This window comes from Chrysemys picta, chromosome 4 (genome assembly GCF_011386835.1).
Source record: "Chrysemys picta bellii isolate R12L10 chromosome 4, ASM1138683v2, whole genome shotgun sequence".
NCBI lineage: Eukaryota > Metazoa > Chordata > Testudines > Emydidae > Chrysemys > Chrysemys picta.
This window is the reverse complement of record NC_088794.1, coordinates 90,540,311-90,565,531: the sequence shown is the minus strand read 5'-3', so window position 1 is coordinate 90,565,531 and position 25,221 is coordinate 90,540,311. Positions and strand designations below refer to the sequence as shown.

The following is a 25,221-nucleotide window of genomic DNA, read 5'->3' as shown; positions in this document are numbered from 1 at the left end:
AGGTCTGTACTTCACTCCTGTGCTGAACGTGGACATGGCCATTGTTTCTGATATAGAGATGTCAAATCATGCTTCTTCTCATCCCTCTGACTGAATCAGCCTAACCTGAAAGTCTCTGGTCAATCCAACCTTCCTCAAAGTAGGTTTTGCTGCCTATTTACAAGAGGATATTGGCTTTTTGCATTTTTACTAATCATTGTAATGAGTTGATTGTCAGTGAAATGTGCCACAAAGAGTAAAGTCTCTTTATCCACATAACAGGTAAAGCAGCAGTGAAAGCTTCCTCAAACTGTCCCAACAATGTGCTTCAGGCCTGGCCTGGAAAAAGATACTCCAGGGCTGAGAGGACATTTCACAGTTAATGGTTTATTCAAACCCTTATCTTCTCTGCTGGGATTGCAAACAAAGTAGAAAATTAGAACTAGTGTCATTGTGGGATTTTGTGAGGTGGACAGCTGTCCACTGGGAACGGAACTGAATCCCCTGACTCATTCTACATCTGTCACCGAGAGCATCTATCACACGGCAATGACTTTTGGTCTCAATAGCCATGGACAAGTTCCACGCTGGACATCTGGGAAGGAATGGCTCTATATTCCGATGCCACGCTCCTGAGTCACCCCTGGTTCCACAGGTTGAGACACAACTTCATTGTGCTAGAATGGTCCCTGTAATAGAGATTTAATATTCCCATGGGGCTCCTGTGCACAGTGGCGTAGCCAGCTTCTAAGAGGAGGGGGAGCAAACCTAAAAGGAGCCCCCCTTGGCTCCTCCTCTGGCCACGCCCCCCTTAGCTGGCTCCTCCTCCGGCCGCTGTGCGCCCCCCCCCACCCTTGACTGGCTCCTCCAGCCACACCGCCCCTCCCCCCCATGGCTTCTCCGGCCCTGCCGTGCCATCCCAGCGGGGGCCCCCCCCCGCTCCTCTGGCCGCGGCTGCCGGCTGCCATGCTGCACCCCCCCACTCCTCAGGTCGCGCCCCTCCGCCCCCCCGTGACTGCTGGCCGCCAGCCTGCGCGCCCCCCCCCCCTCCTCCGGCCGCGTGCCCGCCGCCCACCCATGGCTGCCAGCCGCGCTGCCCCTCCTCGCTCCTCCGGCTGCAGTTGGAAAGGCGCCGCTTTGGGCAAATTTGCTGAGGGGGAAGCGGCTGCTTCCCCTGCACCCCGCTAGCTATGCTACTGCCTGTGTATGCAGAAGAAGTCTAAAGGAACTGTGATTCAGTATCTGGGGAGGACAAGAAACAGATTCCTCACATTATCTTCCCAGCAGCTCTCCCGAGTGCTCTTTCAAGCCTCCTGACTTTAGCCGACCTTTTTGTCTATCTGCTGATCATGTGCTGTATTTGCCAACTTTATTTCTAATGTCTCAAACGGGAGCCTGTATCCCCCTGTTCCTGTGTGAGGTCACTATATAAGATATTGCTTGGCAATGTTGTGATGCAGACTAGAGCTATACAAACACTTAACAGGTTTTCAGAGATCACCCTAAGGAAATCCAATCACTTGGTTAAAAATTGTTACTTTTTACAGAAGAGAACCAATTTGGCATCATCTTTTATGCTTTGACTGAAGGGCACATCAAGAAAATAGGCCCAAGTCAGCTTTTCCCTTCATTTCCTCTTCCTCCCGTACTCACCTCTTATTTGCGAGGTTACAGGGCCATATTCCTTTTAGCACTAATTCATAGACTTTCATTCAAACCATGGTTCTTACCTGTGACGACGCTGGGGATTTTAGACAGAAAGCTCTTGACTGTTCGGATGGGAACTCCACCTGCTTTGTCATCCTGCATTCTTGTAATTATATCTTCAATCTGCCAAGGGGGAAGGAAAGGATTACATTGGGTTTGCAAGAATAGTGACTATAGATACTCAAAATACTGATAAAGTATTGGCACCAGCAAAAACTAGGTGCCATGGAATCTTTTCACGTCATTTGCTAAGATTTGCTAAGCTATTCCAACTCCCTTGTCACTGAGAAGAAGGGGAAAAGGGATTGAAAATGTATTGATATGATTGGTTAATGCAAGGCTTACATGAACAGTCCTAGAAATGGAAGACTAAGTTCCAGACATGTCAATGACTTCCATTTTTTTCTATTGGGCCATATCTTGAATTCCTTACTCAGTCAAAACTCACACAGAAGACAGTTGGCCCAGAATAATTAATGCACTTCAAAGGTAAAAGTAAAAGAATTGGAAAAAAATGAAGCAAGTGGAAAAATTAAGCAAAATTTCAGATAGTTTCAGTTGCTCCTGGCATTGGTTGCCACGTATTTGGGAATAGCTGCATCACACACACATGGCTCCAGCACATAAATAATGTAGTCAATCCAAACATGACTCCCCAAAACAGTGGAACAAATCAAAGCTGAACTTACATCCTTAATATGTGCAGTGATGTGAGTTACCTTGGGAGTGAGACAAATGGTGCTGTGTGTATTGCTATACTATACTTACTAGCTGGCATCTGACTAGAACTAGTTGAAGTGTATGTGTGTGTGTGTGTGTGTGTGTGTGTGTGTGTGTGTGTGTGTGTGTGTGTGTGTGTGTGTAAAAATTAGTGTTGATGAAAGTTAGTATGTCTTTTTTATTGACATAACAGGTACAACATTGATGGCAGCAGCAGCTCAAACTTTCTAATACTCCCTTCTCAGCTACAGCTGTGTGAAATAATGGATTTTTTGGTTTGCTGGCAATTATGAAAAAAATTAAAATTCATTTTGGTTCGGGTCAAAACCAAATTAAAATTTTTGTCAAATCAATAAATTGAAAAAGGCTTGTTTTGGGTCAAATGAAACATTTCATTTCAACAAAACCTAAACGTTTTGTTTCATTTTCAACCTTTTAAAAGATTTTTGGGAAATCTGAAACAAAAAATCATTTCAAACTGAAAAATCGAAACATTTCATTTTGAAAAATATGTCAAAATAAAATTTAGATTTTTTTTTCTGAATTTTTGCTCAAAAAGCAGTTTAAAGAAACAGACATGAATTGGCATTTTGGCATTTTTTGCCTTCACAACTGAGAATTTATGCCAATTCGGGGAGGGGGGGGCTGTTTTTCATGGTGTGGAACACTTTACAGTCACTGCTGATCTGGGCTCTCTTTGAATCAGCAATCTAGAGGGAGAATACTCAGCTTAATAATCACCTGAGCCATGCCACACTCTCTCTCTCTTGTTATCTACATGACCAGTCTGCTAAATTTAGAGCCTATTTTCCATATAGACAGCACGAAAGGGGAAAGGGTCAAGAGAAGATCTAGCTCAGAGCAGTCAAACATTTCAGTAAAGGAAGATGGTAGAATCAGGCCACTTTATTTCTCTATTCAGAATCACTGGTTTTGCCCCCACTTTAATACTAATAGTGGAAGAAAAGATGAGAATTGAAAATTCTGGTAGTTCTGCGGCATGACTTCTAATTTAGCCACACACACAAGATGTTAAATTTAATTACATTATGGTCATTATTACTGAGCTGTTCAACTATATTAACCTCTTAGACCAGATCCTGTGCACCATTTAGGACTAAATCTAGAGTTGCCTCTCCCTTTGTCAGTTCCAGGACTAGCTGCACCAAGAAGCATTCATTTATGGTGTCTAGAAATTTTATCTCTGCATCCCAGCCTGAAGTGACATATATCCAGTCAACATGGAGATATGTGAAATACACCATTATTATTCAGTTTTCTATTTTTGTAGCCTCTCTAATCTCCCTGAGCATTTCATAATCACCATCATCCTGGTCAGGTGGTTGGTAGTATATTCCTACTGCTTTACTCTAATTATTCAAGCATGGAATTTCTATCCATAAAGATTCTATGGTACAGTTTGAGTCTTAAGATTTTTAATATATTTAACTCTATGTGTGCTTTCACATATAGTGCCACTCCCCCACAAGCATGATCTACTCTGTCCTTCCTATTTATTTTGTATGCTGGTATTACTGTGTCTGATGGTGTATGATTGGAACATGACCATTTGTATCATTAATACTGTCCCTGTTAGACAATTGCAACACATCTTGTACACAGTATATTATGTAAGGTGTCAATGGAAGTTATTGTTTGCCAAGTATGATTATCCTGTTTATATGCATGTATCATTTTTGTATCTGAAGTGATGAATATTGGCTATATCTATCTATCTATTTGTCTATCTATTTCAAGTGTGTTTGCTCCTGGGAGAACACCCACCAGGTAATTTACATCCAGTCTGGCCAGCACATTGTGAATGAACTGTTCAAGTTGATGGCCCATTAAAGAACCCTCAACTCTCACAATGGGCCATAGAAGAAGCTCTTCCTCACCCAGTGAGCTTTCCTATGGATGCTTTAGCCAGAATATGGGTAATTGCTGCTCCTATGAATCATCAAGCCATGTAAGGGCATGTGACTTGCTCACATGACCCTGCATTCCATCTTGTACTTGTAATTTTTCCACAAACTAAGGCTGAGAGCTGTGTTTGGGACAGTGAAATTCCCTCCACATGGGGAAGGTATAAAAGACCCTGGAAGCATCTCCATTTTGCCTCTTTCCTGCTCTGATCTCTGGACTACAGACTTACACTAAACGAAACATATTGACTATGGACTGAGGACTTTCCAATGTTTTGGAAGTTACCAGAGTTGTTACAAGCCAGCCTCTGTAACATCACTGATACAAACCTCATCCAAGAGCTTTGCAATGATTGTCTGTATATGACTTCCTTAACCCTTTTAAATCTTTCCTCTTTCTTTTCTCTTATAAATAAACCTTTAGACATTAGATACTAAAGAATTGGCAACAGCGTGATTATTGGGTAAGTTCTGAGTTATATATTGACCTGGTTATGTGGCTGATCTCTTGGGATTAGCATTTGTATACAAACACTTACAAAATTTGTCAATATTTACTTGTCTGCCTTCATGTGATGTAACTGAATGGGACTCTCATTTGACTGTTTCTCTTCAGCTCCTACCTGTACTTTACCAAATTCTATCCTCTCCTCTTTGCTAGGATATAGAGAATGCCCGTTAAGAGATCCTCCCCTATGGGATGTCTCTGTCCAAACTGTGTGCTCCTTCTCAACTGTCAGCTTTTCCCTACCTCTTAAGTTTAAAAATTTCTCTACTACCTTTTTAATTTTACATGCCAGCAATCGTTTTGGTTTAGGTGGAGCCCATCCTTCCTGTATAGGGTCACTCTTTCCCAAAAGGTTCCTAATTAACCTATAACCCTTCTCCCTACACCATTGTCTTATCCACACATTGAGACCCTGTAGTTCTGCCTGTCTAACTGGCCTGCACATGGAACTGGAAGCATTTCAGAGATGGTTACCATGGAGGTCCTGGACTTTCATCTCTCACCTAGAAGCCTAAATTTGGCCTCCAGGACCTCACACTGATCTTTCTGTATGTCACTTGTACCTACATATAGTACGACCATCAGCTCCTCCCCAGCACTGCACACAAGTCTGTTTAGATGTCTTGAGAGAGCCGCATCCTTCACACCCAGCAGGCAATTCACCATGCAGGTTCTCCCAGTCATCACAAACCCAGTTATCTATATTTCTAATAATTGAATCCCCCATTACTATTATCTATCTCTTCCTGATAACTGGGGTCCCCTCCCCCAGAAGGGGTATCCTCAATGTGAGAGGATACTATGACATCATCTGGAAAGAGGGTCCTAACTATGGGATCATTTCCTTCTGCTCCAGTTTGATGGTCTTCTTCCCTGAGACTTTCATCCTCCTCAAAAGCACAGAAGCTGTCAGACTGGGGGTGGGACTGCTCTATTGTGTCCCGGAAAGTCTCATCTACGTACCTCTCTGTCTCCCTTATCTCCTTCAGTTCAGCCATGAGCTGCTTTGCACCAAATGCATACATATGCCAGCTGCCTACAATCATAAACATACATGTGACATTCAATAAATTGGATAGCCCCTATTCTGCACAAATGCATATAATTATTTCCAAAAGCCAAAACAACAGTTGGGTCTGATTGCTGGGGCAGTGGAAAACTCAAGTCCCTTCCTATTCCCTCTAAAATATGAGGGGATTTTTGCCCTTTTGAGGACATTCAATCTCTGTTTCCACCTGGAGACAATTGTGTCAGTTCCAGGGGGAATGACAAACTAAACATTAGTGCTGTGCAGATATCAAATATCTTCAGGACAGCCTTTCCTCTGATCAGAAGTCTGAGGTCTACAAGATGTCCCCTGTCCATGACACATTCAAGGCTCCTCTTCTACCAATTATGGATGTTTAAAATATAGTGCTCCCTCATTACACTAGGAGTTGGAGTTCTGCAATTCTTCCATTCCCTTTGGAACGGAGGTCTGATGTCTAGGGGATACTGGATGCCCCTTTTTCACAGTGTTTACACTTTCCCTATGCTTTCTTCAGGATGGATGGGCAGGAATGTAATCCTTGCAAAGAATCTCTCTCCACCACAATGACAGACTGAAGCATTATAGCCATGAACCTGGATGATTTCCCCTTAACTTTAAAAGCATTTTTAAAAAAATCTCAAGTCAACTTTGATTTGCAGTCTCCACTTCTACATTTCAAAAATTAATTTAATTTCAAGGTTTCCTGGGGTTGTAAGGCAGCCTTGCCTACTGCAGATGCTGAATTTGATCACCATGTTTGCAACCTCAGGCTATCACATGAATGAACTACTCACACCTTGTTTATATATTAATTTTAAACTGACATATGCACTGGTGAACGGCTCAGCAGCAGAAACCAAGACACAGAGAAAAATGATGTTAGCGTTACAACAGATTCTGTTGACAGCAGATTATCCATATTTAATCTGTCGCAGACTAATGTTGCTTCCCCCCTACCATACAGACCACTGAGGAACAGAACAATTTTACTTACACCCTAACTCTGTGCACCACTCAGAGCTCTCAGTTGGTCATAATAGTTTTCCCCATTTAAGAATTGTTGGAAGAGCAGCAGCTCGTGTGTCCCATACTGAAGAATACACATTTCAACAAGGACTTTCAAAGAAATAAGAGCATCAAGACATCAATGAATGGCCTGGCAGCCATAACAGAGTCTTGCAAGGAACTTTCAAAATTACTCAGTGAACAAGAACATATGCAATTACAGTGCCACATCTATGCTGAGGACATGGAACTGCTAGTGAGCAGTCACTGGGTGAATTATGTCACACCAGCTTTTGTCCCCACATGGAAACCAGAAGTGCAGAGGCACTTGAAGATATCAAAATTTGCTGATTCTTTCTGCATCTATCTAAAATACAGCTTTTGCTATTGATTCACACTGCTAAAAATCTTGTCCAGGCTCTCATCATTTCAATTACTGCAACATCTTCTCCAGCCTTGACAAATGCAATCTTGCCCCACTCGTATCCATTCAGAGAGTGGCTGCAAAGATCGTTTTCCTAGCCTGTCACCGGGACCATGTCACACCCTCTCTCTGAATCCCTCCACTGGCTCCCCCCACCCCAATTCCATCAACCATAAGCTGCTTGTATTCACTTTCAAGGCCCTTCAAAGTCAAACCCCATCCTACCTATCAATTCTCATTCACTATCAAGTTGTCAGTGCTTACTTCTGATAAGCTCATGATGCCAACCACCATTGCTCACTAGTTAAATTTTCAAACAAACAGCTCCATGCTTTCTCCCACACTGTCCCACAGACTTGGGAGGTAAATGTCCACAAAGTTACCACCTTCCAATCCCTCCTCATTATCCCCTTTCAAAACTCTTCATCATAAAACTGGACAATGGTTAGGCTGCTGCTGTCCTGAGACCACCTCCCATCATGCTGACCAATATTATTTGATTGTTTGTACTCCTCCCATCTGACTGTATCCATCTGCTGTCTCTCATCCTATACCAACATTGTAAGCCACTTCGGGCAGGGATCACCTCTTTTGTTCTGTGTTTTTACAACACCTTGCAAAATAGTCCCCTGGTCTACGGTAGGGCCATCAAGTGCTACAGTAATACAAATACCAAATAGTAATAATAAAACAAAAGTTAAGCAAAACATTCCCAAACAAACAAACAAAAACACAGTTGAAAAGTTTGAGTCACATGTGTTCTATTATCCCAGGTTTACTAATGGAAAAACTGAGGCATAGAGCAATGAAGTGACTTGTCCAAGATCACACTGCAAGTCTATGCAGATCCAAGAATAGATCCCAGATCTCTTGTCTTCTGGTCCTTTTAACCATGAAACATTGACCAAGATTTTTAAACATGGGTGCCTAACTTTCAGCTCCTAAATTCTTATTTAGATGTTTAACTAAGCAGGCTGATTTTTTTAAAGTAGCATCCAGAAGCTTCCAGCTCCCAAGACATATATTTCTTCCAATGCAGTTGATATTCAGGATGGACCAAAATGTTCAGTCAAACTCTGAACTAGCAGAAACTTCAACCTGATTTAAGATCTGAATGAGTTCAGTACCTCAAGCCTCCATAAACTCAACTACGGTGGCACCTTTGAATGGAAATCAGACACACAACACAGCTAGATTTTTCCATTTCACACTAAAGGGGAGAAAAACAACGTCTGGGGGACATGCTCACCAGGAGTAGTTAGACCCACATTTTCAAGTGTCCTTTAATTTTGAAGTCTCCAATTGTAGTTGTAGGACTAGAGCTGCACAAAAATTATTTATTACAAAAAATGGACCAAATTTTCATCAATATTTTAGCCATTTTTTAAAGTGTTTTGGTTTCTAATGAAAATTTTCTATTAAAAATTAATTGTTGCAGCGAGAAAAACACCTTCACTCCTCCTCTGCACGCGCACACACACACACACACACAACGCCAAGGCACAGCTTTTCATAATCTCCGCCCCCCCCCCCCCACAAAAAATATAGAAAATTTCAAACAAAACCATTTCTTTTGAAGGGTTTAGCAAAATATACTTTTATCTTTTTTTGAATAGCACTACTGAAAAAAATCAGGCACCTAGAAGAGTGTGAAGTTAGGCATTTCAAAATAGACACATCCAAAAGTATGACTATGACATTCCAGGGTGCAGTCCAGACCACTGAGAGTTGTGTCACCTCTGCTCTGCAACGTTGGATGGCCTCACAATGCCTTGATCCTGTAGCTTCCACCTGGGGCACTCACAGTCTGCCAGCATGCAGGTCACACCTTGAGTGTCTGTGGATGGCCACAGCTCTGGTTCAGCAGATCCCAGCAGCCTGTCAGCAAATACCAGCCACACTCTGGATCCCAACAGCCTTGGTTATTATTTGCAGGCTGACCCAACGCACTTCCAGTCCTGAATTCCCCTTCCCCTGCTCCGCACCCCCCAATGTGTGTTCTGTACTGTCCAGCCATCTCCTGGACACATCAAATATTGTAGGTCCTTTGTACTTGCAAGGGAATAATATACAACAACTTGCTCCTTTCAAATAGAGTTACCACACAGCCCAATTTAACCACAACCCTTGATTAGTTTTGTTTAAGAATACAAGTTTATTTAACAAAAAAGATAGGATTTTAAGTGAGTACAAGTACTAAGGCATTAAAGCCAGAAATGGTTACAATAAAAATAAAGATAAAAGGCTTCCTAGCACTATATTTAAATTATACTTGGTGAAATTCTTACAACAGGTTTTCAGTAGCATTGCTGACCAAGTTTCAGGTCAGGATCTGCTCCCAAGGTCCAATGGCTGTTTCTTTTGTTTTCTTAGGTGAAAAGAGAGAGATGGACATGGAGAGAAAACTTGGGGTTGTTTTGCCTCTTATTTTTATAGCTGTCACCCTTTCAAAAGCATTTTCCTGAGTGTGGCCCCTAGTTAGAGTTCTTTCCAGCTGAGAGCAAGGAGACATGGAGCCTGGCGGCTCCGTGCTGTTTCTTTTCACCTGTGTATGCTGAAATGCAGCTTTTCTTTGTCTTCTTTATTCCCCCTCTTGCTCTGAGGACTCTGTTTACAGCTAATATGCAAATTGAGGTAACCCTCCCACCCTCCCCCCGTTTAAAGATAGTTTGTTTGAATGTGTGCCTTTAACATCATACAGGGGGATTTCATAACTTTACACAATGTTGCTACAGACATTTCGCCATGATATTATTGACCAGTGAGCTACTCATTTTCAAGTGATAATGCCTCACAAACATTATTACAATAGCATGTAGCGTGGGAATACAGGGTGCATTCCATCCCAACGACACTTTTGAAACTTTGGGCATTAGTGACTTGCCCAAGTTCACACAATGAGTCAGTGATAAAGACAGAAAGAGAACCCAGGTTTCCTGACTCGGTCCCATGCCCTGTTCAACTAACCCTGCTGCCTGTGGTTTTTGTTGTTGTTGTTGGGGGAGGGGGTAATTATAAAGAAAATACTTGCCATCATTGAGGGGGGGGAATAGAATTATGGGCCCAAAACAACATTCACATTTCAAACCCCAAAATTCCGATGAGTTTGCTTGGCGGGTGTTTGTTTGATCCATTACAAAGAAATGATTATTGTTGGTTTTTTTGCAAAAGCCCTGTTTCAGGGTTTCTATTTCAAAACCTTCCAAAGTTTGCAGGTGTTTGCATCCAAGATTTTGGTTCATGCTCATCTTTGGAAACGTTTCAGGAAGCAGCTGACAGTCATAAGAAAAAAAAAGCTCACTACAGCATCAGACATGCAGAAAAACAAATGGAGTATCAAGTGTGAAGGCCATTTTTATTACACTGTATCATCCTAACTTTGCAAAGCATTGCCTATTCGTAACTGCTAATGGCTCTCTTCAGTTCCTGCCTTTCATTAGAGTTCCCTTCTATCTGGAAAGTAGCAAAAATGAATCCCTGGATATTTCATCTCATCCGTGTGGGAGGCAGAAAACAGTACAAGCAAATGATAATCATATTTCTTAATCCAAAGTGCATGAGCTTCATTGAACTGGCTTCTGCCTAGCAAAAATCATGATAAGAAACAGCAATTTTTTTTCCATTATGTGGTCATCGATATTTCTTTTAGCTGTTCACTCCCTTTGTAGTAGTAAGGGGAATTTTCACTTATCCAGGGACAAGGGCCTACTAGCTTCTTGAGAAACCAATGGAAAATTAATTTATAAGCTGACAATTTCAGCCACACAATGTGTGTATAACAAACCACACAGTTTTTCTCATAACTGGAAGCTGTCATATAACTCCAACCACCTCTCTTTATGGTCCCTCTATCCTAAGATAGCTGCCATTCACATCAGCATTTTCACATAGGGTTACCATACGTCCGGATTTCCCCGGACATGTCCGGCTTTTTGGTGCTCAAATCCCCGTCCGGGGGGAATTTCCAAAGAGCCGGACATGTCCGGGGAAATAGGGAGGCATAAGCCAGGGTCTGCCCAGCACGATCCGCCGGGTCCGCAGCGCAGCCCAGCTGCCCCAGCCACAATGCTCAGGTGGGGAATGGGGCGGGCTCGGGCTTCCCTCATGGGAGGGGACCCCCCGGCCACTGGGGGACCCTTCCTGTGGCCCCGTTGCCCCACGCAGCTTGGAACCCGGCGCCGTGGGAGCTGTTTCCCGCGGAGACAGACAGGCCGGGGAACGTGCTCGGCGGCAGGAAGGAAACTGCGGCCGGGGCTGCAGGGACCCGCGCTGCCGACCAAGCGTCTGAAGCCTACAGCAGGCAGAGGCTGCCGGGTGAGCGGGGGAGCAGGGCAGGCGGGGGCATAGAGGCTGCAGGGACAGGGGGTGCAGGGGCTGCAGGGCAAGTGGAGAGCAGGGGTCTCAGAGGCTGCAGGGGCGGGGGGGGTGCAGGGGCAGGGCAGGCGGGGGGCGCAGAGGCTGCAGGGGTGGGGGGTACAGGGGCTGCAGGGCGAGTGGGGAGCACGGGTCACAGAGGCTGCAGGGGCAGGGGGTGCAGGGGCAGGGGAGGCGGGGGGCGCAGAGGCTGCAGGGGCGGGGGGTGCAGGGGCTGCAGGGTGAGTGGGGAGCAGGGGTCACAGAGGCTGCAGGGCGAGTGGGGAGCAGGGAAGCACTTAGCAACCCCCAACCAAGATCAGAGCGGGAGGGAAGAGGGGGAATGCAGGGTGCTCAGAGGAGGGGGCAGAGTTGGGGCAGGGGCTTTGGGGAAGGGGTGGGGTTGGGGCGGGCTGGGGGTGGGGAAGGGGCGGAGTTGGGGCAGGGCCAGCCCCCCCCATGGAGTGTCCTCTTTTTTCAGTGTTAAAATATGGTAACCCTATTTCACAGCATTTGCAAAGTGCTTTGAGGCTCTAGGAGCCTATGACTATCAACACAAAGAGGATTCTGAATGTAATAGTTTGCAATATACTGTTGTATTCTCATGTACCAAATTCCAAATCCACTCCTTTATCCATCCAATATAAAGGGACTTATGAATATTCATTAGACCTTCTCCCGTTCCATTCTCAGCACTTCCACTAGCAAAAAAGCAGGAAGAGCTTGAGTTTCAAGCTCAGCTGTGCTGAATACCACTATTCTGGTGTGAGGTTGAACAGCAGTCTGTGTTGAGTCAGAAATGGAGACGCTGACTGCAGCATGTGCAGGGTGATGAGGAAGGGAGATAAATCAGAAATAAATTAAAAGTTGTCTCACCTGCCAAGGCCCAGTCATGGTTGCTAGTTTTCAGCTTCACGACGCTGCCTTGTTGAACATATATCGGTACTTAGTAATGATTATCTAGTGAGTTCAATTCAGAGATCACCAAAGTCTAATTTTGTCAATTCCTTCCAGTAAGCTTGTAATGGAACCAGTCCTTTTGTCCCAGCCTCTTAATCTGCACTTCTCCTCTCTCCCTCTACCTCCAACCACTTTCTGGAGACATGTGGGTGATATCTGCTTCTTTCTAAATGATCCATATGTGCCAGTCTGATTCCCTGCAGCAACTGCCTGAATCTTAGCAATTCATATCACATGCTAACCAATGGCAGAATGTTCTGTAAGTATTACTCAGCAGCACTAATATTAAACCTAGAAAGGAAAAAACACACCTTACATTGAATAGACACAATACGGTATGCAGTTTATACTGTTTTGCCTTCTAAACTGAGAATTCTCATGAATGCTGACTGGAGTTTGATGGCATGGGGAAGGATCAACCTCTATGATCTAATGTGGTGATAACTGGATTATCAAGTATGTTTTACCTTCTCAATTGGATTGAAGTGTAAATTAAAAATCAGTAAAAATAATGAGGAGTCCTTGTGGCACCTTAGAGACTAACACATTTATTTGGACATAAGCTTTTGTGGGCTAGAACCCACTTCATCAGATGTGTAAAGTGGGTTCTAGCCCACAAAAACTTATGCCCAAATAAATGTGTTAGTCTCTAAGGTGCCACAAGGACTCCTCGTTGTTTTTGCTGATACAGACTAACATGGCTACTACTTTTAAAAATCAGTGTTTCTCAATCCCAAGCACCAGTACCACAATTTTCCACTAGACATACCCAAATCTTAGCATTCTGCCCGCCCTCTTCACTCTCCAACCCCTGCACACAGCGCCATGTGTGCATGGACCAGAAATGTTCACTTGAGAAGATTTCTGAAAGGTTTCCTGCTTTAAAGATCTTGTCAATTTCATCCTGCTGCTCTGCTCGGACATCGAGAGAGGAGTCTAAAGAAGTGCTCATGTATCTTCTCCTCAAGACACAAAGCTGGGAGTCAGCAGATGGGTTCTATTCCCAGTTTTGCTGGAGAACCAGGGCTGGCTCTGGCTTTTTTGCCGCCCCAGGCAAAAAAGCCTCCCGCTGCCCCCCGCCCCCTGGCGGGGAGCGCAGCAGGGGAGGGCAGCGAGCCCGGCCGCGGCCCTGCTCTCCCTGGCCGGCCGGAGCGCCGGGAGGAGGGTGGCCCCGCTCTCCCCGGCCACCTGGAGCGCCGGGGGGAGGGCGGCGAGCCCAGCCGCAGCCCAGCTCTCCCCGACCGGCCGGAACGCCGGGAGGAGGGTGGCCCCGCTCTCCCCGGCCACCTGGAGCGCCGGGGGGAGGGCGGCGAGCCCGGCCGCGGCCCCGCTCTCCCCGGTTGAGCGCCACCCCCCTCCAGGTGCCGCCCCAAGCACATGCTTGGTAGGCTGGTGCCTGGAGCCGGCCCTGTGGAGAACTAAAGGTGCAAGAACCTTGAGCAACAAGCCACTTAATGCATCTTTGTATCGGTTTTCCCATCTGCACAATGGAGACAATACTCAACTACCACACAACTTAATTCAGTGTCTGAAAAGCACTTTGAGTTCTCCAGATAGAGGATAACGAGGAGTCCGGTGGCACCTTAAAGACTAACAGATTTATTGGGGCATAAGCTTTCATGGGTAAAAAAACCACTTCTTCAGATGCATGGAGTGAAAATTATAGAGAGGGGAATTACCTTACAAGTGGAGAACCAATGTTAAAGGCCAATTAGGTCAGGGTGGATGTGGTCCACTCCCAATAATTGATGAGGAGGTGTCAATACCAAGAGAGGAAAAATATTTTTGTAGTGGGCCAGCCTCTTCCAGTCCCTATTCAAGCCCAAATTGATGGTCTTAAGTTTGCAAATGAATTGTAGCTCAGCAGTTTTTCTTTGAAGTCTGTTTTTGAAGTTTTTTTTGTTGAATAATGACTCCTTTTAAATCTGTTATTGAGTGTCCAGGGAGATTAAAGTGTTTTCCTACTGGCTTTTGTATGCTACCATTCCTGATGTCTGATTTGTGTCCATTTATCCTTTTTACGTAGAGAATGATATGTGAGGACAAAAGATATAATCCCCACCTCCAAACAATCTTTAGAAATCCTGTTAAATGAAAACAGCAACAACAAAACATATTGCAGAGGACCACTGATAGGAGTCCTGTTAGGACCACATGATTGATTTCTCATGATTGCTGAGGGCAGGTACATGGATGGATCTTGTCCTGTCTTAATTTCTATTTCTTTGTAGATTTCAGGACTAACCACTGATTAAAAGCAGAATGTTCTAATCAGTTGGACAAGACAGGTTCCCCAGTGCCTAATGTGTTTCAGAACAACTCTTTGCTCTGTTCTTATGTCCTCTGGGAGGATGAAACAATGCAAACGATTTTGACCTTGAGACTGGTAGCTTCTTTTAGAACTTATGCACATCCAGACTGAATAGAATCTGAGTGTATCAATATCTACAAATGCATCAGGCATTATTTAAGTAGTGCTGCAAATGTTCCTGTAGTTTTACAATATGTAAATTTTGTTATCCAAAGAACAGGCTCTTTGGGCTTAAGTGTCAGGTGGAGGGATAGAATCATATAATCGTAGGACTCGACAGGACCTTGAGAGGTCATCTAGTCCAGTCCCCTGCACTCACAGCAGGACTAAGTACTATCTAGACCATCCCTGATAAGTATTTGTCTAACCCACAGGCGCCAGCTTCCTCTGGGCCCCAGGGGTGCTCAACTCCCGGCTCTGCCCCAGGCCCTGCACCTACCCCATTCCTGCCCCATCTCTTCCCACCCCTCCTCTTCTCACCCAGTTCTGCCCCCTCTCCCTCAGCACCTCCTGCATGCCACGGAACAGCCGATTACAGTGGGCAGGAGGTGCTGGGAAGGGGAGGTAAGGAGGAAGCTGATTGCCAGTGGGTGCTAAGCATCCATTAATTTTTTTCTGTGGGTGATCCAGCCCTGGAGCACCCACAGAGTTAGCGCCTACGGTCTAACCTACTCTTAAAAGATTCCACAATCTCCCTAGGCACTTTATTACAGTGCTTAACTACCCTGACAGAAAGTTTTTCCCAACGTCCAAGCTACGCTGCAATTGAAGTCCATTGCTTCTTGTCCTAGTCTCAGAGATTAAGGAGAACAATTTTTTTCCCTCCTCCTTGTAACAACCTTTTATATACTTGAAAATTTATGTCCCCTCTCAGTCTTCTCTTCTCCAGACTAAACAAACCCATTTTTTTCCACTCTTCCCTCATAGGTCATGTTTTCTAAACCTCTATTCATTTTTGTTGCTCTTCTCTGAACTTTCTCCAATTTGTCCCCATCTTTCCTGAAATGTGGCACCCAGAACTAGACACAATACTTCAGCTGAGACATGATCAGCACAGAGTAGAGCGAAAAAATTACTTCTTGTGTCTTGCTTACAACACTCCTGCTAATACTTCCCGGAATGATGGCTGCTTTTTTTGCAACAGTGTTACACTGTTGACTCATATTTAGCTTGTGATCCACTATGCAGTAATCCCTCCTAGGCAGTCATTTCCCATTTTGTATGTGTGCAACTGATTGTTCCTTCCTAAGTGGAGTACTTTGCATTTTGTCCTTATTAAATTTCATCCTATTTACTTCAAACCATTTCTCCAGTTTGTCCAGATCATTTTGAATTTTAATCCTATCTTCCAAAGCACTTGCAAATCCCCCCAACTCCCAGCTTGGCATTGTCCACAAACTTTATAAGTGTACTCTCTATGCCATTATCTAAATAATTGCTGAAGCTATTGAACAGAACCGGACCCAGAACTGATCCCTGCAGGACCCCACTCATTATGCCCTTCCAGCATGACTGTGAACCATTGATAACTGATTGGAAAACCATTCCCAGAGAGTAGTTATGCACCCACCTTATAGTAGCTCCATCTAGGCTGTATTTCCCTCATTTGTTTATGAGACAGCAGTATCAAAAGCCTTACTAAAGCCAAGATACACCATATCTACTGCTCCCCCCCATCCACAAGGCTTGTTATCCTGTCAAAGAAAGCTATTTGTTCATGACAAATCCATGCTGACTGTTACTTATCACTTCATTATCTTCTAGCTAGCTATTATCTTCTAGGAGAGCTATTAGAAAGGCAGTCTTGTTTCCTATGTAGCAAGGAGAGGCTGGGAGATAGGAGACTTCAGTTCTAGTCCCAGTTCTGCCATTAGCTTCTTGTGTGACCATGGTCACATCCCTTAGACTTTCTAGGCCTCTATTTACCCATCAGTAAGATGAACATGCACAACTGTCACCCTTCTTGCTGAACTGCTGCAGTGCATCATGAAAGATGTAGTCTGGCAGGGGAGACTGGAACAGAGGAGAATGGGAGCATGAGACACAGCAGCAGCATCTCCAAATCAAAATTTTTGGATTTTGGATCCAAATTTTTGTTTTTCAGATTGTTCAAGTTTTTCAATAAAGCGCTGACTTTCTGCAGTAAGCAGACAATTCACAACAATTCTTAGTTAAAAATCCAATTTTCCTTTGAAAAATAGCTTTGATGGAAAATTTTCAACCAGCTGTAGTCTAGTTTTCTACCAGCGTGGTCCACTGTGACTGGGTCCACAAATGTGTTTTATTCCGAGTCTCTTGGAAGCCAGTATATAGACTCTTATTCAGTTAGCTTCCTGCATGGATTTCAGAAACATTTTCTTGAGACTGTAATTGCCACTGTTTTTCCACTGTAAATGAAACAGTTTGTGCCTGAAAGTCACATTACTGGGTTCTTTAGAGGAGATGTAGTCCTCCAAGGAGCCTGACCTACAGGGAATAATGGGGCAGAACTAAACTCATTAAGGGAATAGGAACAATAGGGAAATGTAGTTTAATATCAAAATAATTCAATGGAGCATTTTGGGTCATTTCAAGAAACCCAAATATTCTGATTCAGGTCCAGCCAACCTGAAATAAAATATTTTACTTTAGTTTTTCTGACGGAAAATTGACATTTGGGGGGAAGGTAATCAAAGTTTTTCTATGGAAAAATTTTAATTTTGCGGAAACTGCATTTGTCATCAGAAAAATCACTCCAACAGAAAATTGTCAACCATTTTTAGTATTAATATAGTCTGACCTAAGGTTTATGGCCATGTTTGGCCGGCAAGTTGGATAACACTTTAAAAATTACTAAAATTGAACTCCTGTTTGGGGGACTGTGTGAATCGTTTTAAACAAGGTAGCAAACTTGGGGTCTCCTCATGTGGCATTTTACAGTACAATCTAGTAACATACGTGTCTTATAGCGAAGGGGACACATTTTCTGCTTCTATGCATTTCACATGAACTGAGCAGTTATGTAGATGCAGGGAATCAATTTTAAAGATCTTACACCATTTACAAGAAGACTGCCCTAATCAAAAAGCTTCCCAAGCTTTCTGCAAATTACACAAAACATTTAATTTTTCTAATATGGAACCTCTGAATATTTAGTTTTGCATTAATTCTTGAAAGTACATTTACATCCAAGGTCTGCATATCAGCTTTTTTGTTTGTTTGTTTTTAAAAAAGCACACTTTATGATTACTTGGCTTTCGACCCTCAGATTACCCTCTGTTGATTCAGGTTCCCTATTGTTGTAATCATCTTTATTAGTAATAGTAGTAATAATAATTACCACAGTGTACTACTGTAGTGCCTAGGAACCCTGTTCCTGGACCAGGACTCAGTTGTGCTAGGTACAGTTCAGAAAGAACAAAAAGCTGCCCCAGGGAGTTTACAATCCAAGTTTAAAACAAGTGACAACAGACAGAGACAGACAGGGCTACCACCTCCCGCTCTTTAAAAAACAACAACAACCCAACCAGATGGTTTGACATAGTCTAGAGACTTCCCAAACTTCATTTAAGATAAGCCAAGTCTGTGTGCATACAGTTTTTTAAACAAGTGGGCATGATTATGCAGTGAAAAGCACACGAAGTCAGATTAACTGACTGCTTATTGAATCCTACAGTGTACAGTAAACTAAACTGTCACAATTACCAATGAGCTATGATGTCAGGCTACATTTCAGCAAGGTACTGTAACTGCTACTGTACTGTACGTATCCAAGAAGCAACGGTGGGCTTATGGGCCATATTCAGAATGAAATCTCTCTCCACACACACGTGCGTGCACAGTTTCCCCACTCAAACTATAATTCCCTGAAACATTGTGTTCTATTGCTCCAGTTCATATTTTGGTATTGTTGCTCATCTTTTTTTCCTATTCACTATTTCATTTATTTCCATTCCATTCCCCCCCCCCCCCTCCAGTGAATTAGAATGTCAATGAAAGATGTGAAAATTGACAGCACTGTTAATACAGCCCTCTCTTTGTGCCCAGATCAGGTACTGTATAGCACTGCCACAACCATTGCAAGCTTCTTCCACGCTGTCTCCCAAATGTACCTTAATCTGACCTGAAGGAACCATCTCTAGGGATGAGAGGAAAGTGCAATCTCTATGTCCTTTAAGTCCTTAACCTCTCTTCTCAGAAAGCCAGTTAGTGCCAAACGTGATGGTGATGTGATGTGGATACTTATCAGCCAGTAACAGGACTAAGACCCCCAGATCATTTTATGCAGACCACCTACTACCTTCATTTTAATTATTTTTGACCAATACCATTCCTTGACTAGATGCAGACAGTTGATCTAGGAAAGCTCTACAAGAATTAACTGCAGTTTAATAAGAGAATAAGAATTTATGATGAAAAGCAAAATTAAACCACAGGTTGGAATCTGAAGTGGGGAAAAAGTAGATTTAGCTGAAAAATTGTTCTTTCACAAATCCGTTCTTTACAGGCTGTGTGGGTGGGAGGGGGGTAGAGAGAGAGAACTCTGTTTAGAAAAGCTTTTAATAGAGTGATCTATTGCAGGGATTGACGGAAGTCTGCTGCCTCACTACAGAAATTTTTAGACGCACAAGTTGTCTTGGTAACAAGAAAGATTTTCTTTTCTGTTGCATCACTGCACCTAACGTAAAAACAGCCAGGTCTTCAGACTACATTCGCTTATACAATGACGACTAAAAATTAGAATTCAGCAGACCTGCCTGACAGAAATGCAGATAAGCGGGCTGTTTCAGAAGGGGTGAATTCTGTACATTCATAAAAGAATTTCCCCCATCCCCACACACACTTTCATTCACTATATAGCAGAATACCAGGGTAAGACCCATTAATCTAATAACCAAGAGCATGAAGATGCTGAGCTGTGCCACAGAGAAACTGCTTCTATACCAAACTCATCTAAATTAAGCCTATACATACAAACATTCTGAAATAGCAACTGTCAGAAATAAAAGCTGGCCAAAGCAGTTTCAGTTCATCAGCCTTTCCCATCAGTTTCACTCTGTGTGGTGTTTGCTACCCTGAGTATCACTTTGAGTGCTCACTTTGAACCAATCCCCAATATACAAAATGAAATGCTGCAGAAACCAAGGATTTTCACCTGAATTTGTGCTGGAACCGTAAATGAGCTCCATCTCATTGAAAAAGCTTCAGGAATCTTAAATCCTTCAGCAAACCTGGGCTGAGTTTCATGTTTGTAATGAGACCCAACAAGCCAGTTTTGTAAGATTTGGGGTTTTGTAACAGTATTTTACAAGACTTAATTTTATTTTGAAATTCTATGAATGAATCAATGGAGAGGGTAGTGAGAATAGCCAACTAGTTACAGAACAGGGAAGTTTGTGTACCACTGATTCCTGAATTACCGGTCAACTACCACTTCAGATTAATTCAACGAAGATGCATACTCTACTCTAGTTAATGAGCCATAGCTATTTTGATGCAAAACTGAACAGAATGTCACCTAAAATGAAGATGTTTTCAAGAACATAACAAGCATCATTAAATTCCAGACTCTCACTTCCCAGATCCAAGTACCACATTTAACTGAAGCAGCACATATCTCCAATCCTGTTTTTGCCACCTGGAAGGTCAGCACGGCTACCCAAAACAGGAGACTATTTGCCAATATTATGGTGGACATTCTACTCTCTCTGCATCTCCATGATTAATATGTAATTTGGTCACAGCTCTGACTAGTGCTTTCCAGTTGTCCATTTTATACATGGAAATACCAATCTCCAGCAGCCTATTTGCAACCTGGAATCAAGATGAAATGTCTCTTTCCAATGTCCACTTTGCCCAGTGCATTATTTGTGGTGGGGGTTCAGGCCTAGGGCACTTCTGGATATAAGATACTGGACTACGTGGGTCCAGGATCTGTTCTGGTAGAGCAAGTCCTGTGTTCCCAAGTCTTCACAAAAATTAGGATCCAATTACAAAATATACCCCCACAATTTAAAAAATCCCAAACACCCAGACTTCTACCAGCAAATTCCCATACTAAAACTTAAGCAAATGTTCTGGAAGCTGCTGTCCAGTATCCTTCACGCAGCTGGAAATACAGAATTGCAAAAACCCTACTCTGCCTGCCTCAACCAAGACACAGTCAGCAAAAGGCAATCCCAGCCCTGGCAACGACCTCCTTTTCCAGCTACACTGCCATCTGGAAAGGAGACTTTCCATGGAGCAGGCTGGAAGTAGCCACAGCATGGCAGAGTACAGAAAGAATGATTTTCAGTGACACTGGGCAGGTGAGACAAAGCAGGCTGCACTTACTGTGGAAGGGAAGAATATAAATGACTCAGCAAGCAGCTATTGCTAAGTTCCCTTGTTAAAAAAAAAAAGCGTAAGTTATACCTGGTAGTGAGCAGGTGGAGAGGAAATATGGAGGGGGGAGGAGCTGATGGATACCCACACTAGAGATTTGTATTATTATGGCAAAGATGATTGGGAAATTTCATGGTGTCACCACCCAAATGGGCTCTCATGTGACTGTCTGGTTCCCCACTCCTGCTTTTTAAAGGAATACAAAATTTAGACCCAACTCGTAAATCTTTAACAGAAAGCAACACTCTACAGCAAGGGGACAAAAGCTATACTGTACAAAGGACCAGTTTCTGAATATGGAAAAGTTTTGAAAACAAAGCATCACTCACTTTAAAAATGGACATATTCTCTATTTAAAAATCTCAGGGCCCAATTTTGCCCTCAGATATATATGGCACATCTGCCTCTGCCTCCTCCTCCTCCTCTCTGCGCCGCCTCCTGCCAGGGGAGGGGAGAGGGGAGCGGAGCGGCAGCCCGGGCTGAGCCCAGCTCGTACCGGGGCCAAGGCGAAGCCCAAGGATGAGCAGGGCTGGGATCCAGCAGCAGCCCCAACCCCTGGCCCTGGGAGCGGCGGTGACCAGAGATGACTCCACCTCAGGCCAGATCTGCAGCAAGGTAAGAGTCGGGCCAGGCGGGAGGGTCCCCAGGACCCCTGGGGAGCTTCTGCCTGCTGGAGCCCCAGAGGCTGCTGCCTCCCTCCCCTACAAATTCTCTGTTTTCATTTTTTTTTATTTTAAACAGTCAAAACAAAACTGCAAAGTGCAAACATGTGTAAAAGCCAAAAAAAGGCGCGGGGGTGGGAGGGCAGCCAAAAATATTTTTGCTTGGGGCAGCAAAAAACCTAGAGCCGGCCCTAGTTGGAGCATTGGCACAGCAAGTCTTTACGCACTTCCGCTTGCCAGTATGTCCCAGCCAATGGCATAGAGGGCTAGTCCACTGGCATTTCACCTCTAGAATTTCATCCCACATCCATAGAGGGGAAAGACTAATAAGCCTAACCCACTATGCCACTTCGCATTAACGGTAAAATATATCATCAATGGCTTAACAACTTTGTGACTGTTTTATGATGCCAATTAACTCTTCTCATTTGTATTATTAATAGTTTATATAGCTACAAATACAAGCTAGTTGAAAAACAGTTAAAAAAAGAGTGGAGAACATTCTGGAAAACTGCAGGAAAAAATCACCTGAAATTTCAACCAGTGACAAGTCAGTTACAATAAGGTACTATAGAGATAGGAAATAAGTATCACTAAATACAGTAATTCACAGAACTTTTGACTATTGCCATAGATTAACACAACTAACAAGGGAATTTAAAATAAGATGTTCCCAAAAATCAAATCTTGCTACTAAAGAAATTCTATACCTTGCGGACAAGCACCAAAAAGGGTAAATATGATGTGGTTATTACATGTACAATATATATATATATATATATATATATCATGTTCCTTCTTGTCTGTATGGACCGCATCTAGCACACTGTGGGCACTACCACAAACAAGTGATGATAATATTAATAACATACACACATTATATGCACACTTGTAGCATACATATATGTATGTAGAAGTGTGAAATAGATATGGATTCAAATCAAGACACCAGATCTGAACTCCCAGATTTTGCAAAGTACAGATCCAAAGTTCCAGACTCAGACCCACTTTTAAAATGGGGTAATACAATACCCCCACCATCCCAAACAGCTCTAACCCTTGGGAAAATCTGGATCTGTATTTGAGCTTTGTTGCTCAGGCCCATCTTTACAGTGAAGTAATGCTCAATAAACAAATCCCCATTAGCTACAAAATTACATTCAGCAAAATCACATTAACAAATGAGGTCTCTTTTTTTAAATTATCAGTTTCATGCTCTTTTATTGTAATATGATCAAAGGTTTGACAGCAGCTATACTAGTTTTCTGGGTAGCAGTTGTCAAATCTAAGAAGCATAACACTGAGGAATAGAAGATCCATATATTCATTTTAAAAGGTATCAGCAGAATCCATTTTTATTTAGAGTCAAAAAATTGCTCTTAGAAATCTCTTTAGGGGCTTAAGCTAAATCTAGTGCTGGAGCCAGTAATGCCCAGACAGTATGGTCATCTTAAAGGACTACTAGAGAAGCTAACATGAGAGCATTCTACTTGATTCTGACCACCATGCATTATTATAGTTAGCATGGGCCCCATGTAGTCCTGAAAGTAAGTTTACAGTAGTTGACACAAATCTAAAGAAAGTGACCGTCCGTTAGAGACATAAAAAATAAATGTTATACCTAAATGAAACATGTCGACAGAAACAAAATAAAGCAGTTTTAACCCCTTGACCACAGGCATTTTCTAAATTACCAGCCAAACCTTGATCCACATACTTAACTTTAAGCATGTGAGTTGTTTCATTGATTTAAAGATTTGTACAAAATCACTGAAGACTGTTGTCCCTTCTTTCAAGATCAGTGTCCTATTCTCACACTAGTGTTGTCCCTCTGCCAAATGGTACCATAATTCTGGGTCCTTGCAGGTCAGCTTCCCCGTGGAGGAGAAATCAGTGATGGGTATATTCTAAATGTAACTCGTTTTGTTTACATGTATACACCAGTCCTGGAACAGAGATGATCAAACAGCATTCAGGCAATCACATCTTTCCAGAATCTGAGCCCAACTCCAATGTCCAGCTCCCAGGGGGCAATTCTGCTTCAAGGATTGACTCTAATCAGAGACCAAGACTAAAAGCAAACTCTCCAGCTTCTCACACAACTCCCTCTCCCCAGGACCTTGTATAACCAAAAACTAATACTAGCATTTCTTCTAAAATTAAAGACATGCTCCTACACGAAGAAGAAACTTAGAAAACCATGTGTAACAGCACCACCTGGAGATGCCTGCCAAAACAATACAAATACAAAAAAAAAATCTACATTACTTCATACATATTAAGTAGACAGTACAATAACTAACAGCTGTAATAACAACTATCTTTGTTGGATAGTAATAGTAATTAACTTGGAATAGACAGCTGAAAATCAAAAGGACAACATAAAAAAAATGGTAGAAGTTGGTTACTTCCAGAGGAATTTTATGTTAAGTTCACTAACTACCATGCACAGAATGTGGAAAAATCAAGAGCAAACAATATTCACAATTTGGCAAGGAATGAGAGGTCTAATCCAATATTCCTGAACACTGTTATAGGATCTCCACATGCAAAGCCAGTATCTCAGAGAAATCAAGCTGAATAATGATCAAGTGTGATCCTATCTGATCATAGAAATAAAAATATAGTTATGGTGCCAATTCAAGAAGCGTCAGTCTAAGGAACCAAATATTCTTGTATTTGCAGAACTGAGTCCAATAGCATAGCACAGAAGAAGGGTTTTAGTGAGTTAAACTCTATTAATAAAAATATCTCCACTTCAGTCATTTTCCTAGGCAAGTTACAGGGATCATATCAAGTTATTGCATATATATTAAGACTCTTATGACTTGCCAGAATAGATTTAAAAAGATAATGCAACAGATACTGGAAATGGAGCAAGAGAAGGGGAGACTGAATTGCTGGGAGATCTTGTGCCTTGTTTTTTATCTGATGGCTACAAAGATCTCTGGTTTTATGCTGGAGATGTTCCATTTAATACTAGGAATTATAAATGAAAATATAGCTGTACTTTTTGGGGTAGATTTTACTCTGGATTGTTATCCAAACTGTGTTCTCACTCCCACTCCATTTCCTGAACCCTCCCTCAAAGGCGCTCCACAGGAGAATGGAAAAATCACTTTTATTTAATTAAAAGAAAGTAAGAAATTGGAGTTTTTAAAATTTAAATCTGATGTTTCAATTTTCTTTTTTCGTTAAAATTTTTAACAGCCATCAGAACAGCCATCATTTACTACTGGTATGGCCTGGACCAGTGACATAGCCCAGGTCTACA

The 25,221-nt window shown here is 42.7% G+C and overlaps 1 protein-coding gene across 7 annotated transcripts in view; it reads right to left on the bottom strand.

Moving 5' to 3' along the window:
• RGS6 (regulator of G protein signaling 6) overlaps positions 1 to 25,221 on the bottom strand; it is a 536,757-nt gene that overhangs the window by 197,476 nt on the left and 314,060 nt on the right. For 6 of the 7 annotated variants that reach the window (XM_065595309.1, XM_065595306.1, XM_042849401.2 and 3 more), the window contains exon 3: positions 1,710 to 1,809. In XM_065595309.1, the coding sequence (XP_065451381.1) occupies positions 1,710 to 1,809 (100 nt within the window). Of the gene's footprint in view, positions 1 to 1,709; positions 1,810 to 5,802; positions 5,860 to 25,221 lie in introns of those variants that run through there. The other variant, XM_024106609.3, reaches the window with a different exon arrangement.